Source organism: Parambassis ranga, chromosome 12 (assembly GCF_900634625.1).
Source record: "Parambassis ranga chromosome 12, fParRan2.1, whole genome shotgun sequence".
In the NCBI taxonomy this organism is placed as follows: domain Eukaryota; kingdom Metazoa; phylum Chordata; class Actinopteri; family Ambassidae; genus Parambassis; species Parambassis ranga.
In genome coordinates, this window is record NC_041032.1 from 6,304,684 (window position 1) to 6,321,908 (window position 17,225).

Sequence of the window (17,225 nt, forward strand, 5' to 3'; positions counted from 1 at the left end):
ACGTTGTCGTTCAGAGGTAAATGAGCTGTGGCTCAAACGTACCGACTCCTGCGCCGACTGCTGAGATTTCCTCCACAGTGACTGGATGTTCACTGGGCCCAGAGCTTCGTCGCTAAACATGCTAACTGTTCTCGTCTAAACAAAAGGCGAGAATTAGGAAAATAACTAGACCGCAGTTATGCTGCATGTCTTTTTCTGCCACTCAGCGCTGTCGGAGCCATTTTACACAAACCTATCGTTACCCTGGTTACAGAGAGGCGGGGGGGGGGGGGGCGCACGTTATTTCCGCTGTTTTTCCAAAATAAGACATGATGGCGTTTGTAGTCTGAATAAACCACTTGCCGCTTTCACGACAAGCACACGTTTGCTAGTGTATTTCGTGTCATAAAATCAAACAAGATATTTTTATGACCTTGTGGTAACCAAGGAAATTACTTAATGTTTAGCGAGAAAATGACCTCCAGACAAAGAACCGGAAGTACTAAAATGCTAACGCATTTCTGAGGGAGTCTTTCCTGGGGCCTTCTAATAATTAACAGTGTCGAACAATACGTTGCTAAATCAGACCCAATAAGGTGAAATCCGGTAGCCAGGAGAGCTCAAATCAGTCCGGTTCATGATGTATAAACTGGGGGTGGCTGCCACCTATAGGTGGAGCACCTGCATGACACGTGTTTTGTTTAAATGATGATAATCAATTGATCATCAGTGTCTTTACAGTTATTTCTCCACTTAAATAACATACAGGAGCATTTTGGCACGCATTTTAAAGTTTCGTTGGTGGTTACAAACCAAACTGTTGAATAAAAAAACCAGATCAGTGTATTGATGATGTTGGTAATGATTCCTTTTGCATGACTGCATCCTCTCAAATGCAATTAGTTTCTTTACTGTTTTAATACATTTGTTAGGTTTAGAATCTGGTGGGAATCATAACAAATTCTAAATATTTTCTCAGATGTTGTACGATTTAAACAAAATTGAGAAAATTATCACCAGCTTAATCAACTAAGATCCCTGGCTAGATCTTCAAGAATTTTAGTTAATGTGTATCCTAATGTAAGCACCAGTACACACACTTAATCTCACACAGCACTTCTACACAGTAGTAGGTGACTTATTTAAAGAGAAATAAAGCAACAATAGGAATAGCTTTGTTTAAACCTGAGTCAGACAGAAACTGTTTATTTAAAAACCCACTTGCAGTGCGATGGGAGATACACAGCTAAACAGTAAAATGTCACATTAGACAGCCAGTAGCTACTTACTACTATTCATACAACAAACTGATTTATCCTTCTTATAACCTGCTACCATCCACTTCCTTGTGTGTGCCGTCAGCTGAGGAAGAAGTTCCGAAGGTTTATATTCTAACTTGCCCGAGCAACAAAATACTTTCACTATGAAGACATGCATGTTTAATAAAAAAAAAAAAAAAAAAAAAAAAAAAAAAGTATCCACCTGACTCAGACGGGCCTTCTGGCAGGAAGCATGTAAGCGACAGAGGCCTGTGTGAGTTTTTAGCTGCAGCTGAAGTGGTCAAATGTGATCAAATTACTCCCAAGCATTATGTATACATTTATTTATTGTAACAAAGCAACTGGTACACTTAATTTAATGTGAACAGGTTTCCAGTGGAACAGGAGAAAGGCTGCAGATGCATCTTTTTTCTCTCCCACCTCAAAAATGTTAAGCCAAGCTCAAAATTATATTTTTTTTAGGTTTGTATTATAAAAAAATGTACATTTCAAACATTGCTGTGGGTGCCTGAAAGAAAAAGATAAAATGTATTTAACAGATGTCCAGAGTTGGCGTTGAAGCCCTGCTGCCCCCCCCCCCCACCACCACACCTCCCCATTGAACTGTGTACAATTAACAACCAACTTACCAACATACATGTATATCCCAAAACATTTACAATGGTTGAAAGGAACAAGCTGGTGCTCTTAATCAGTTCCATTAGTACAATAAGTCACAAAGGACAATGCAGCTTCTAATAAGCCTCAGTACCCCCCCCCACCACTGGATAGAATATACATTTATATATAATATATATATAAAAGTGGCTAAGGATGCTATGATTAAGTTATGACTGCACCATGGCTTATTTTATTGAACTCACAACTTCAACAGAAACTGTCATTTTATTGTACATACAAATTGCTATTGTACTTATTTTAAATCTATGTAGGATGACGTGCAGACTGCTACAAATTTTTTTTTCCTTTTGCATGTCTTTGGGAAGTGTAGAGAAACAATGACAGGTGATACTTCCAGAGAGCCGTTGACAGCTCCATCCCTGCCCCCTGCAGACCTGCTGTGTACAGAGCTGCTCTGATGAAACAATGGACAGGCTGTGGCTGAAGAGGAAGGGGACGGACAGGCTGATGAAACACAGGGGAAAAAAAACTTTTTTCTTTTTTTTTTACAAAACCCCCCAAAACAAAAAATATTTTGCTCCCGTGGATTGAAGGATGATCACACAGAGAGGACCGGGAAAGGGTGTTGGCATAAATGTTTAATCATCTTCGCCATCATCCTGTTAAACAAACAAACACAAGTATTATCACACTGCTGTGCATAAAATGTGCACTGGATGGTGAACAAGCACAATCCCTTACCTCTCCATCTTCCCCATCACCATCCTCATCTTCATCTTCACCCTCCTCTTCTTCACCCTCATCGATATCTTCCAGTCCTTCTTCTTCGTCGTCATCATCGTCACCATCACCTTCCTCATCCTCCATGTCGGGGACCTTGAAAACATCGAGAATGTGAGTAAGAAATCAAGCCTCACTTGACTTAAATTTTCTCCCTCCTGATTATTTTTTTTGAAAAAAAACAAAAAAAAAACAAAAAAAACAAAAGGCAGTAAATCAGCAGTGGGTATCACAAGAGTCAGGGTGTATTCCTAACACATGATGTTGAACATTTGCTCCCCTGTTCACATAATTAAAGAAAAAAAGAAGTGTGCAGGACCGAGAGAAACAAGGTGTGTGTACATGCTAGTTAACACAGACATCCATCCACTGTGAATTTATAGAATGCCGACCATCAAGTACTCATCCACCTGTGATGCATTAAATATAAATGAGGCTGGAGACACTGGAGAACTGAGGGAAGGAATAACAGTCCTACCAGGTAGTACTGCAGTGGGTTGGGCCAGATATCGTCCTTGATCACCTCCCCTAGCTCGTCAGCTCCTGCATCTGAGTGGTCAGTAAACCAGGTGAAGAAGCTCTCTGGCTCCTCGTGCTGTCTTTTCTTTCCAGCCTTGTTCGGCGTCTGACCAGTACGCTTTGTCAGGTCCTGAAGAGAAAAGGGGACCAAAGGGAAGAAAGTCAAAAAAAAAGAAAAAAATGAATGATGGATATTCTTGGATGTAAAAACAAAAACACCACAGTATAACTGGACTGGACAAATAGCTGAAGTGAAAAAGGACAAACATTCAGCCAAATTTTACATCCGTCAAAGAAAAAAAAAGGTAACAAACCTTTCCCGCTTTCCATTTGATTTCAGTTGATTTGGAAACTGGGTCTCCGCTCTCATTTACGTTAAACTCTTTGGAGAGTGCTTTGTTCTCAAAGTATGGATTCTCATCAAAATACTAAGGAAAAAAGGACATCTGTATCAGAACAGAGCACAGAAATAAACAACACAGCGATACAAAATAAACCTGACTACTCACAAAATCTATTCTATATCCAGACTTGATGTCCTCGAACTCGGTGACTTCCACCCTTGACAAGTAATGAAGTGCTTCTTCGTCCTCCTCACCCAGAAGAGCTGAAACTACAGGTCAGACACACACGCAATTAGAACAGGCACTGTATGTAACATCTGAAAGTAAAACAGACAAATATACAATGATGGAAAAACGGAGCAGCTTACCTTGTGGATGGTTGACGAATGTTGTGACCCAGAAGTTGGGGATTTTGGCTATGAGTTCTGATCGCTTCTGAAAGAAAGGCTGACGTAATTTGTTGTACTTCTGCTCTACTTTTAAAATTTCTTCACTAGCCTGTTCATTCAGTCTGGTGGAGAAAGAAATAAAAACACATCAATTAGACAACTTTTTTTCTCCACACATTCGTTTTCAGTTCATACACAACATTTAAACCAACCTGTCAATTTCATTCTGTACTTCGTCAATGTGTTCAATTGCTTCCTGTTGCTCTTTTTCTGGAAAAAAAAACAGAGGGAAAACTTTAGAATTAAAAATAAGAAAACAATAAAAACAAAGGTATCGGTGGTCAAATACATTAAACTGGGCATAAAAAATGTGTCATATTAATATTTAGGCATACATATACTAACACATTAGCATACCAAACAGACTATGTACATGTTTTTTCTTTATTTTTACGCTGCTTATGTTCATGATCAACACCTTAAATACATAAACTGAATCATTAAAATGAAGGAAAATTAATAAAAAAAAGGAGAAAGAAAAATCAATGAATATGCTATAATCTACACAATGCATATTAATAGTTAGGGTTAATAAACAACAATATTTAGTACTTTAAGAGGCAACTTCAGTGTTGTTCATGCACATCACACCAGAGAACATAAAGATTGGTAACTGAACCACGAGAACCTGCAGCCAACAATTATTAAACTGTTTTCTACATTTCTTTTATTTGACCGGCCGAATAATAGACGCCTATCGAAGGTTCGACCTTTCTACAGCATTATGTATAGAAACGCGGAACAGCAGCCGCGGTGTTTGCCTGTGTGTGTGTTGGATCCATTGCAGACAGACCCTCTGCCTCCTGCAGTCTGGAGCTTCCTGTTGCTGCTAAAGGCGGCCTGGTTTGAATGAGGGGCATAACGACGCCTCGCTGCAAAACGCTTTCTGCCATCGATGCTTCTTGTTGATCACAACATAATGCTATGTCCACTAAAGGCTCTTTGCGCATGCTAAACACATATTACGATTTTCGCTGCCACCCACACAGCCACATTTGAGCTAATAACAAAGTGAATAAAAAGTGCTTGTTTACATTTTACTCTTCTACTAACCCGCACTGAAGAGCCCCAGCTCACATGGCCATGAAACGAAACAGCAAACGCTAACATTATTCGAGTTCGGCCTTTTTTCGGGGAAAAGGTGAAACTGTGGATTTTGTACTTGCTAACAATGTGTTTATGGAGCTCCTGCAACAAACGTGTGTGAGTAACCGCAGAGCTGCGCGCGATTTCACCTCCACCCCCAACAACAAACCGTACAAAAATATCTACATGAACAATACCTACACATCACGATAAAGGCAGCGCATGCAAAGCAAACGCCGGCCTCCTCCACGGTCATGAACTAACGCTAATTGCTAATAGCTAGCTACCATCTCACGCTGGCTTCACAGTTAGCCCATATTAGCATGCTACATTACCGAAATGCTCTGCACATCAGCTTTGCACCCTGATGCGTATACTCAATGTATGCAGATAAAGCTGTTCGCCCATGCTCATATATTATTATTTCAATTCGAAACCACACACGCCGCACTGAAATAATAAAATGACGATAAACAAATGAAAATGGCGTTGTACAGGATAACCGCCATTCCTTAACGTTACCAGAGGTCTCGTCCGCTCCGTCGTGATTTGAATTCTCCTTCCTACTGACTTTTGCCGATGAGGCCGACATGGTTATCGTTTGCCTTGGCTCTTTAGACCAGATGTATAACCGGGGTGGTTTAAAACTCTTCTCTGCAGGACAAAAGTTACTTCCACCTTACAAAGAGTGCGTGCCTGGAGCTCACGATAAAGAGGAATGAGCGCAGCTTTGCACGCTTGTTTCTCTCTGTGGTACCTGGTCAGTCAACATATTCTTGGTTCTTTACTGCCCTCTGTTGGCTGGAGTGCAGCACTGCAGCTCACAGCCACAACCAGTGTACTAAAAGCCAAACCACTTTTTCTGTATTTTCACACTTCATCAGCCATTCACCTCTTTTTCGAAAATTTATTTTTCTACTTTCAGTGTTAAGGAGCAATTTAATGCTGCCCAAGGTTTTTTGAAACACGCTAAAAATGCAACATACACACACACAGTCCATGGGGATATTTAAAAGTGAAGCTCTGTTATCCCAATGAATATTTTCAATTCAAGAATATCTATCAGATACAATCTTTTTGACAACTGATCATTGTTGGGTGCAGTTTAAGTAACAACCTTTAGTGTATGTAAAATTCAAAATCGTCCATGCCAAATATTTTGCACCACATTATTTGTACTCTTAATCTCAATCAATGGATTGATTGACCTGCCAAAGATTAAACAGTAATTGTTCAACAGTTTTTCATTCAGTACCGCCTCACGGATTATTTTTTTTTATCTTTTGTATGTCTATTATGTAGAACCACCCAATATGAAAAGGCAGAAATAAATAAGCAGGCAAGTGATTGAGAAAGTAAATAAATAAATAAACACATAAATAAATAAATAAATAAATAAATAAATAAATAATAATGATTTATTTAACTTCTTTCTGTCGGAGACCTTTTACCAACCAGGCTCCGTAAACGCATCACAGGTCTATCTCGGCAGGTGCAGTGAATAATCGAATCTGATTGGTTCCTGCAGCGCCTCTGTCGTTACCTCCTGCCGACCAATCCCGCCGCCGCCTGCTACGTCAGTTTTGCCTCGAACCCCTGTAAAACTAAATTCAAACTTTTTCTCAGATTTGTTTCCATGATGAGCAGAAGAGAAATCCTCCTGTGAGCCGCCTCAGCAGACGTTGAATTTCGCACAGCGCTGTCAGTTTTTTTAAGCCATTCGTGTCATTCCTTCAAGAGCAGTTTCAGCAACTTTCTGGCCTGAAGAAGACCGTTGGCAGCCTAAGCGTTCGTTGAGTCTGTGTGAATGTCCAGCGCAGAAAACTGACTGACAGCCACCATGTCAGGTCCATCAATACAGGTAACGATAATTTCACAGTTTGTCTAATTTTTTAAATCACAGTGTACCATCTGTACCATGTTCTGTTGTTCAGGTTAGTTAAATGCTCCTTTCGTCGCTACCTTAGCAGACAGGTGCACTGGATTTTCCTGTTTGTCTTGTTTGCTTCTCTTGGGTTAGCTACTTCCTCTGTCTTTGTGGCTATTTAATAGCCATGGCGTTTTACTGTAACGTCTTAAACCTGAAAGTCACACAAAAAACACGAATGTTTAAGCTCTATCCCGGATATCGCCTTCAACTATTTTCTGAGTCGTAATTTTAATGCTTATTTTGAATATAGTCATTCACAGTTTACTATTTTTTAATGTATAAGCAACCATGATTGGTCATAGCAGAAGGATTTATCATCAAAAACAAGATAGCTTAGAAGATAGAAGCTTAGTAGAGTCTAACATGATGTTAACACATCATTTTATTTTAGTGTATGTCAGGACTTATGAAGCTTCAGTATATTTTGGTGACATTTATTATATACAATATCAATGTAATGCTAGATTCATTGACTCTAAATTCAAATGAATTTAGCACCTCTTCATAGGAACACTTGTTTTGATTGGCAGAAGGTGTGTACAGATGATGATGAATCATGAGATGAATAGATACAGATAACACCTAACAACAGAGGTGAGCCAACCTCAGCAGCTTTCATCTTATGTGGGCCGAAATCATTTGCTAGAAGGAAAATTAGTTATTTGTTTATGGTTTCTTTATAGCATCTTAATCATATATTTCTCACTAATAACAAAGACTTCTTTCCCCCACTTTTGCCCAAACTTTGATATGTCAGCACAGCTGATACATGTACAGTACTAAACACTTTTATACACTTTTCTATTTATAGTCATTATACTATGATAGAAGTTCACTCTTCATACGATCCAAAAGAACACATAAAAGGTTGTCTCTGTGTTCAGCTTTGTAATAGATTGACGGCATGTTCAGGGTGCATACTGCCTCCCAGGATGGGTGCAGCAGCTGTCGGAGTAACTGGGTAATTATTTGAAGCTGTAGGTATTTATTAGAAGGTGGTGCTACAGTAGAGTGCTCTCAATCAAGATAGAATCTAACTAAAGTACGTCTTGTCAGACTAGAGCTTTGATACAGGATTTTTCGATTGTCACATTTCTGTCACTGGTAGACCTATTTTTTATTTATCTTGATCTTTTTTGATTGGTTGTGTAGTTAATGTAAGTGGATGTTGAATAATGTTCTTAAAGGTTGTTTGTAGATGTTATTAAATCTATGACACTGATAGCGTACTGATTTAAATGAACAACCTGCTGTTTTACCAAGTTCACCAAGAGGGAGACATTGTACCATTTGTTGTTGTTGATCTATCACTGGTACACTGTACTCTACTGAGATAGGAGTAATCCATTGCATGTATAAAGGATCTGATCAAGAAAAACACATCTTCAAAATAAATGTATTTACATTGGCACATGATGCATGAAGAAATAAATATGTTTACTGTCATAAGAGATCTAATTTGTTGAGGTGTGTCCTTCAGAGTGGAAACCTGCAGAATTTGGACAAGTGGGATATTCTGGACCCAGAGTTTCAGCAGCGTTTGGAAGATGCTCGTACAGTGCTCAGGCAGGAGATCCAGCGAGAGCTTAAGATCAAAGAGGCCGCTGAGAGACTGCGGCGGGCAGTCACCAGTCGTAAGAGCGCAGCCGATGTGGAGGGCCAACTCAAGGCCTCAAGCCGCAAGCTGGAGCAGTTGCACTGGGAACTTCAGGAGCTGAATGCAAGGTCAATGGCTACCGAGAAGGACAGTGCCACCGGTAATATATACTTAATAATAGTGCAGTGCTGTTATTTTCCTTTTTAAAAATGTCAACTTTTGTGCTTTTTGGGAGAAGGAATATGGCAACCATTTTTTTCAAGCTGATATCCACCAAATGTGTGTGATATTTATTATTTGAATTATCGTGTGTTTTTACGCAGGCTCCTTGGAGGAAGAAGACAAACATTTAGCAGAGTCGTGTCACTGGGAAGAGGTCACATCACCCCTGGCCACTCGAGTCAAAACCCTGAAGAAACAACTGACCATGGAAACCAAAGTTAAGCAGGGGGCAGAGAACATGATCCAGACCTATACCAACAGCTCGGTTAAGGTATAGTGCAATGCAATCCACACACACACACACACCCACCCACCCACCCACCCAACCATGGGTTATTCACTTTTTGTCAAGTTGCTCACAGCTCACAGGTCAAAGAGCTCATAATTTTTTCCTACAGCGATCATAAAAACTACGCTTTGCATAAAGTTTGGACCAGTGCAGGCAAAGTATTTACCACTGTGTGCCAGGGTGTGGACCATGCCAGGCTTTGTCTCTGCCTATTTGTTTTGTTGTCTTTGAAACAAGCTGAGGATTATTGCATGCAACTGAAAGCACCTGCGCAGAACACAACAAAACAAAACGAATACAAAACGAAAGCTCAAATCCAAACATCTTGTTTCCATCTTCATCTATTCATATTTGTGATCTCTGAACTTCTACACAATCCTGTGGTATTTTCAAATGTCAGCTGAGGAAACTAGAAACACTGTGATGGTGAATGGTTTTTCATTTTATATTCCAGGACAGGAAGATGATGTCTACAGCCCAGCAGATGCTACAGGACAGCCGCACCAAGATCGAGTTGCTGCGTATGCAGATTATCAAAGTCAGTCAAGCCAGAGAGGGAGAGCGGGATAGTGTAAACGGTAAATCTTTTTCTTCTTCCTTTTACTTGTACAGTGTATGTCTGCAGTTTAGAACAGTTTAGATGCAGTTTAATGGTACAGTGTTAATAGCAGGGGTTTTCACACTGGTCTTCAACATATGGACTTATCTCAGGTAGCATGGACAAGGAGAGCTTTGACATCACAGACAACTTTTAGCACAGTTCTAGGGATCCAGTAATGGCACAACAGTAGTCCTGTAATGAACCAGTGCTTTGGGCCTTAAGGACTCTAACGGTATAGTGAGCTGCATTATAGGTTACATGGGCTGATTGACTAATTACTAAAAACAGATGACTTATTTAAAACATCAATGCTATATACAAACATATGCCTTTACTCTACTATGTCCAAGCTAAGATATGCTTTTATTAAACAACAGTGCTTATAGTATATGTTCTCAAAGCGGTCAGACCTGCTCCCTTTGCCCTCAGGTCACCCTGTGGACATGATCAGTTCTCTGGAGCTGCGGGTGGCTGAACTCATGCACCGCCTGAAGATTGAATCAGCTGTAGCTGACGGGGCCAAAAACGTGGTGAGGCAGTTAAGTTGCCGTAAAAATCAGGACCGTCGTATACTTGCAGAGGTGTGTACCAGCAGGAATAACCTGAGCACCCGATCACATGAGAAGTGCCACTTTCAGCTGTGTAACACGTCTTGTGTTCCAGGCCCAAGCACGAATGCAAGAGTCAGCTCAGAAGGTGGATTTGTTGCGTCACTCTCTGGAGCACCGATTCAGCGAACTGCCTCAGGACCATCCCACACATGCTTCTGTTAAAGAGGAATTAGTGATGGGAACTATGCCCTCCAATGGTACTCCAAAGAAACAATCCAGTGGTCCATCCTCTTCCTCCTTCTTTAAACCAGCAAGTCTTACAGGTTGTTTATTTAAAATTAGTGACCATTTTCAGTATTTTCTTATTTCATTCAACTTTGGAATGATGTCTAATATTCTTTTCCTCAGGTCGATTAGAGGTGTGTTTGATGGGTTGCCAGGATTTGTTGGAATCTGTTCCAGGGCGTGGTCGTGTGACCAGTGTCTCAACCACTCCTGGAAGCACGTCAGAAGGAAAGTCTCTGAAAATGAGAGCTGGCCTGTCAGGGCGCAGTGCCAATGGCAAGACAACAAAGGCTGATGACCTGTCATGTAAGACAACACTGCAGCCTAACTACTTTTGTTTGCACATTTTAGTGTCCTAATGTTGTTAAGATAGATGAAACCACATTAGAATTCAGGGGAAATGCAGTGCATCAGTGTGTATTGTTCTTCATAGTTTCAGAATGTTAGTGTGTATGTGTTTTGTTACAGCGGAGGTAAGTGCTCTGCTGAAGGTGGACAACAGGATAGTGGGGCGCACACACTGGAGGCCACCTGGAAAAGAGACCTGGGGCCAAAACTTCAGTATTGAACTGGAACGGGTGAGTGGATTTCACTAACGAGCAGCTCAGATGCTTCAAAGATTTGAATGGAATGGGGTCAACTTTTTCTCTCACTTATTAACCCGACAGTTGTCTGGGCACAGACAAAGGGACCTGCACGGATCCTGGTCTCCTGGAGGTTTAGCTGGGGAGTTTGTAGTCAAGTAGATGAACGGTTTTCAGAAAACCAACAGAGACACCTTAATTTATTAGTGTCTCAGTATCTTTCAGTGCCTTCCAATGCACTACTAATGTCATCTGAGTCACAGCATATGGTGAGCATCTACTAACAGACAGAAAACAATTACACAGAATTCTTCTTGTCCATCTGGGAGTCAGAATGGCCAAGTATATCTTTGATACTGAAACTTCTACCACACTCATGTAATCCCACTGCTAATCCTCTGACATTTGCTCTAATCTGGCTTTACCCACACACGCCCAGCATCCCTGCTTAAGACTTGTGTTCCAATAATGCAGTTCGGATTTTCTCTGGTTAACTATTAGACTTTGCATTTTAAAGGGAAAGTCTGTAATGTTAGTTCACTAGTGCTGGGAGTTGTTGTTTGTGGCTTTCGAGGCATTTTGCTAAGGTAATTGGTAATTAGGAAACCCAGTGATTTGTAGACGTCAGTGTCTACAAATAGTACATGCAATACAGCAACAGTCTGCTTCATGAAGTAGAGACAATCACCGTCTACAAACAAACAAGAAATGATTATACAGAGTGATGCATCCTCGTATAACTCTAAGATAAGTACTTTCCACCTCTGGGCCCCAGCCAACGGGAAAAGATGAAGACATGAGGCCACTGTTGTAACGTGTTATAATCCAAAATTATTAAGAAAGGAAGGTTAGTTTGAAATATAATATGATAATCATTTATGAGTGTTTGTAATGTGTGTGTTGATCTAGTCCAGGGAACTGGAAATTGCGGTTTACTGGAAGGACTGGCGAGCGCTAAGTGCAGTGAAGTTCCTGCGGCTGGAAGACTTCTTGGATAACCGCCGACATGGCATGTGCCTCCAGCTGGAGCCTCAGGGCATCCTATTCATTGAGGTTCTCACTTTTCATGTTATTCTCCAACCAGTTTACTTACCACTCTTACACTTTCCTTTGTGATCAAGTTGCACTTGAAGTGATTGTGCTGCAAACACTTAATATGTGGCATAACTGGCTCCTCTGTTCATTTCCAGGTGACATTTATCAATCCTGTTATTGAGCGTCCTGCTAAACTGCAGAGACAGAGGAGAATTTTCCCTAAAGAAAAAGGTCAGAATGTTTGTTCATATTTCATTCTGCCATTTCTTGCTTTAGAGGCAATTTCTTGTAAGAGCTAAATTGGACTAACTACTACTCTGCGTTTCCTGTTCTTAATGTATTTTTTGTTGCCACCTTCACACTATTGATTGCTCAAAGACAATGTGCTGTATTTTTGTTTACACATGGATTAGTATCACCAAACTTTTAGTTATTACAAGACATTGTCTTCTGAGACATCAAACCACACTGGGGAATTTCTTCTTGTGTTTCTCATAACAGGGAAGAACTTCTTGCGTGCTGCCCAGATGAACATGAACTTTGCCACTTGGGGCCGTTTAATGATGAGCATCCTGCCTCCTTGCAACTCCTTGGAACCTCTGAGCCCTCCATTAGCAGGCTCTAACACTGGCCCCACATTATCCAGCACTTCTCCTGCACAGTAAGGCTCTGTACTGTCTGTAGACACTGTGACCCAGAAACATCTCTTTGTCACATCTATAAACGAGAAGCTACAAAAGTCAGCTATTAACTTGATTGCTTAGCTTTTCACAATGACCTGAGGCTGTTTTTCAGGCCACTCATGTTATGTGAGAGTAAAGAGAATGTGACTTCATTGCTGGACAGCATTATTACTGACCTGTATTCAGAGTTTAGACAACAACAGTGTTTGTACAGTGATAGTATTTCCAGTTAGCAGGTAGTGTGTAAACCTACTAAGCCTGATTTATCATATTATTTTTGACCAAATTCTCAATAATTCACATTCCCATTCATTGCAATGAACACACACAGAGTTTATTTTTACTCAGTCCCACACACACCATGTTGCCCCACATATTCACTAGAGCATCAAATGATGGTTAATCACTGACCTGCATTCAGAGAGTGCCAAATTCCTTTGTTATGATTTACTGTATGTCCTCTGTATTTTTATAGGCAGTAGGATTCCAATAATCCGTAAAGGGGAGAATACATTGAACATTAAACATGCATATATTCCTTGTGTAATGAATAGAACAAGTTATGATACTGGTTTTCAGTGGAAAAACAGCAATAGACTGACATGTAATATGGTGTTGTGCTGTGTTTTGGTATGCGGTGAAATAAAAAACAGTCTTTTTATTTTCTAGAGAACCTGCTGTGGTGAAGCTGAATTTTACTGAAGAGTCACCAGGCAGATCTCCACATTGCACAAGAAACACTAAAGACTCGCCACTGGTAAGCAGCAGTGATAGTAAAAAGAAAGTGTTCAAGCACGGTTGTTCTTCTGTTCTTTGTTGTCTTTTGTGTTGAATAATTCAATGTATCTGTGTGTCTTGCTGGAAAAAAACAGTCTCCTGGTGAGAACAAGAACCCAAAGCCAAAGAGACAACCCTCTTATCCACCACTACAGTAAGTCTTAGTACATGTGTACCTTTGTTGTTGACTGACTGATGTTCCTAAGCAGGCTGGAGGGAAAACATTAATGGTTATTTTTAACAAATGTATGTTATGTTTGGTCACCTCATAAAGGAAGGATGGAGGACTTCGTTTGGAGGACTTCAATTGCATGTCAGTCCTTGGAAGAGGTCACTTTGGAAAGGTACATATTATGTTTGTGCAGTGTACTTATAAAAGTGCCAGAGCCTGAGTCCAGTCAGGATCCAGATATCCATGTCCCCCTGCATCACACTCCTTCATCAGTCCATCTCTGCTAGGTCATGTCTGCATCCTTTAAAAACATCCGAAGGTTAGTATGAATCAAACCCTGCTCTTTTTTTTCTTTTTCTTTTTTTACCCAAGGTGCTGCTTGCAGAGTATAAGAAGTCAGGCAAATTGTATGCCATCAAAGCCCTGAAAAAAGGTGACATTGTGACACGCGATGAAGTTGACAGGTAAGCAACCACGGCACAGTTGTTACTCTAAAAAGTAGGAGAGACATTTTACAAGTCAGTGACACTTCATTGAGGCATGTTTTTCCAGTTTGTCAGCTAGCTGTAGCTTCTGCTGGCTATACCATGATCATTTCTAATAAAAAATAGGCTTTAGATCTTATGGATTTGTAATCTTTTTTTAAAAGTTATAATCATGTGACCTTATGTCGTCCCTTGTGTTTAATGAGCAGAAATAGGCTGGTCAGTGTTGTGAGGCCATTCTGCTATTAAATAAACACTGCAGTGTCACCCCGTCAGCTCCACAAATACAGTTGTGTTCGCTTTCAGTCTCATGTGTGAGAAGAGGATCTTTGAGGTCATCAACACTTCTCAGCATCCTTTCTTGGTGAACCTGTACGGCTGCTTCCAGACGGCAGATCATGTGTGTTTTGTGATGGCGTACTCACCTGGAGGAGACCTCATGACACACATCCACACCAGCATCTTTACTGAAAAGCAGGCTCGGTGAGCGCACGTCTCTATCTGTGACCCAAAGGTCCACTGGCAGAACAATTCAGTATGTTTATCCATCTCTTCTTGTGTTGAAGGTTTTACTCCTCATGTGTGCTTCTGGGTCTGGAGTTTCTCCACCAAAATAAAATAATCTACAGGTGAGTGCTTCTGTTTCTCCAGACATACAGTACTAGCTGCGTGTTTGCAGCATCCAGTATAATGTAGTCTCTGTATGTTTGTGTGTCTGACAGAGATCTGAAGCTGGATAATCTCTTAATGGATGCAGATGGTTTCGTCAGGATAGCCGATTTTGGTTTATGCAAAGAAGGTATGGAGCTGGATTATTACACACTGCACTCTGCACTTTCTATATGACTGTAAAAAGGCAGTAACTGTTGTATTACAATTGAATTTTGAAGTTTATATCCACAAAAACTGCTAAATAATTTTTCTTTGAGCTGAGTGACCGTGTAATCATTTGCCTGTTAAGATATGTAACTAAAGCTGCACTGTGTAGGAATGGGCCATGGAGATCGCACGTCTACTTTCTGTGGTACACCAGAGTTTCTAGCTCCAGAGGTGCTGACAGACAACAACTACACCCGCAGTGTGGACTGGTGGGGGCTTGGAGTCCTCATCTATGAGATGCTGGTTGGAGAGGTTAGGAGAAGCCACAGAGTCAGCTGATGCTGAGTTTGTAGGACAAAGTGGTGGTAATAAAATCAGCAGTGCAGAGCAACAGCTTAGAAATGGCTTAGAAGAGACTGCTAGTCAATATGTCCTAAAGTATTACTCTACAGAATACATAGGCTACAATATAGTAGTAAATTTAGAGTATATAGTCTAGAGAATATTACAGATCCAAGATGAAACTGACAAATCCATGTGCTCTTTCAGCACCATGGACAGAGTCACAACCAAAACAGCCCTGTGGACTGCTGATAGGGCCTGGACCAAAGATTCTAGTGCCCTGCTGATCCTTATTATATATTATTATTATATGATTCTTATTATTCTTATTATATGATCCTGCAGGATAATAACTGTTAGAATCTTTGGCCCTGACTATGGCTGTTATGACACTTACAAATGCAGATAAGAACACAGTCCTTAGTGTAAAGAACACTTTAAAGCTGACGCAGCTCTCTGTTTTTTCAGTCTCCTTTCCCAGGTGATGATGAGGAGGAAGTGTTTGACAGCATTGTCAATGATGACGTGCACTACCCTCGCTTCCTCTCCCCTGAGTCTGTGTCCCTCATTCAAAAGGTTGGGCTGTAGTCAGTTGGAGTTTTTATCGCTTTAGTTTACAAAATCACTTTTTGTAGCTTTTATCACGACCTAAAGTGCATCCGTATGTCATTACATTTTTATGATCTGAATATTTTATGTACCTTCTTACATTGCTCTCACTGTTCCAGCTGCTACAGAAAAATCCTGAGATGAGACTCGGAGCCGGAGAGGAAGACGCCTCAGCGATCAAAAGACATAAATTCTTCCAGGTCATTATTTAGACAGGCACTGCAACCAATGAAAACAGCTGTTTGTCAGGAGGCAGATATAACTTTGGTTATATCTGGTTATTTTTATTAGTGCAATTATTGACTGCTACAAAAAGGCCAGTTTAGGATGTTGCTTAATATTAAGGCACACAGTAACACATCCTTGCAGCACTGATGGAAATATTGCTGTCTGTCAACAGGGAATGGACTGGAGTGCACTGCTGGCCAAGAAGGTCAGCCCTCCTTTCCTTCCGGTCATCAGAGCTCCTCAGGATGTCAGTAACTTCGATGAAGAGTTCACTCGTCTGAAGCCAGTCCTAACCCTCCCTCGGACGCCGTGCATCCTCACTGCTGAGCAGCAGGAAATCTTTGGGGACTTTGACTTCTCTTTCATGAGATGAGCAGAGGATTATTTACAATGCAGAGCAGAGGCAGAGAAACTCAGTGGCCACTTCATGCCAACACACTACAAAGTCCTTAAGACACTGCTCTTACCAGGCTGGATTTGATTTAGTTAAACCTTTTTAACATGTTTTCCCCTGCCAAATGGATTTTGTCCTGCTTTAGCACCAAAGCAGGAAGACTAAGACTTAATGTTTACAAAGATGAAGGATTTTTTGTTGTACAAATGAAGAGCGGCACTGTCCTCTCAATCCCAAAGTACTACTCTGTAAATATTTGTGATCTTAATGAAGATTCAACTGAAGGCTTTCACTAAAAGCATTGAATGTATCTTTACATGTAATCATTTTATGTCAACCTGATATATTGATGGAATGTACAATGCTGAAAAAAGCCATGTGCACTGCTACATTTGAATATTAATGTCTATTAGAAAGCTTTTATTGACATTATTGCCTATATAGAGCAAACATTCTAAAGAACATGAAGGTAAATATTAATGAATAAATGTATAAATGCTGGACTTTGACCAGGAAACTGCTCATGAAATATTTATTGATGTATACAGTCATTTCAAAGTAGTA

The 17,225-nt window shown here is 40.5% G+C and overlaps 3 protein-coding genes across 4 annotated transcripts in view; 1 reads left to right on the top strand and 2 right to left on the bottom strand.

Annotated features, from left to right (window-relative positions):
- The window catches only part of dync2i2 (dynein 2 intermediate chain 2), a 3,307-nt gene extending 3,064 nt beyond the window's left edge, over nt 1–243 (bottom strand). The window contains exon 1 of the mRNA XM_028418572.1: nt 43–243. Within this exon, the coding sequence (XP_028274373.1) occupies nt 43–120 (78 nt within the window). The 5' untranslated portion in view covers nt 121–243. The remainder of the gene's footprint in view (nt 1–42) is intronic.
- A 1,322-nt stretch (nt 244–1,565) lies between these two features.
- setb (SET nuclear proto-oncogene b) lies at nt 1,566–5,807 on the bottom strand. The gene is made up of 8 exons (XM_028418471.1): nt 5,581–5,807; nt 4,125–4,182; nt 3,892–4,034; nt 3,689–3,792; nt 3,494–3,607; nt 3,139–3,309; nt 2,622–2,756; nt 1,566–2,539 (listed from the first exon to the last, which is right to left on the bottom strand). The coding sequence occupies exons 1-8, from the start codon at nt 5,648–5,650 to the stop codon at nt 2,519–2,521; spliced, it is 816 nt and encodes a 271-aa protein (XP_028274272.1). The 5' UTR covers nt 5,651–5,807; the 3' UTR covers nt 1,566–2,518.
- An 887-nt stretch (nt 5,808–6,694) lies between these two features.
- On the top strand, nt 6,695–17,122 carry pkn3 (protein kinase N3). 2 transcript variants are annotated; one of them, XM_028417506.1, is made up of 22 exons: nt 6,695–6,919; nt 8,469–8,745; nt 8,909–9,078; nt 9,551–9,674; nt 10,106–10,278; nt 10,361–10,571; nt 10,657–10,839; nt 11,002–11,111; nt 12,027–12,170; nt 12,308–12,383; nt 12,654–12,813; nt 13,505–13,592; nt 13,708–13,766; nt 13,887–13,956; nt 14,157–14,248; nt 14,576–14,752; nt 14,836–14,898; nt 14,992–15,068; nt 15,258–15,400; nt 15,899–16,006; nt 16,159–16,239; nt 16,440–17,122. In XM_028417506.1, the coding sequence occupies exons 1-22, from the start codon at nt 6,899–6,901 to the stop codon at nt 16,638–16,640; spliced, it is 2,808 nt and encodes a 935-aa protein (XP_028273307.1). In that variant the 5' UTR covers nt 6,695–6,898; the 3' UTR covers nt 16,641–17,122. The 2 variants fall into 2 exon arrangements, with proteins under 2 accessions (XP_028273307.1, XP_028273308.1); XM_028417507.1 differs by having other exon boundaries at nt 10,127–10,278; nt 16,440–17,121.
- Nucleotides 17,123–17,225: the final 103 nt, after the last annotated feature.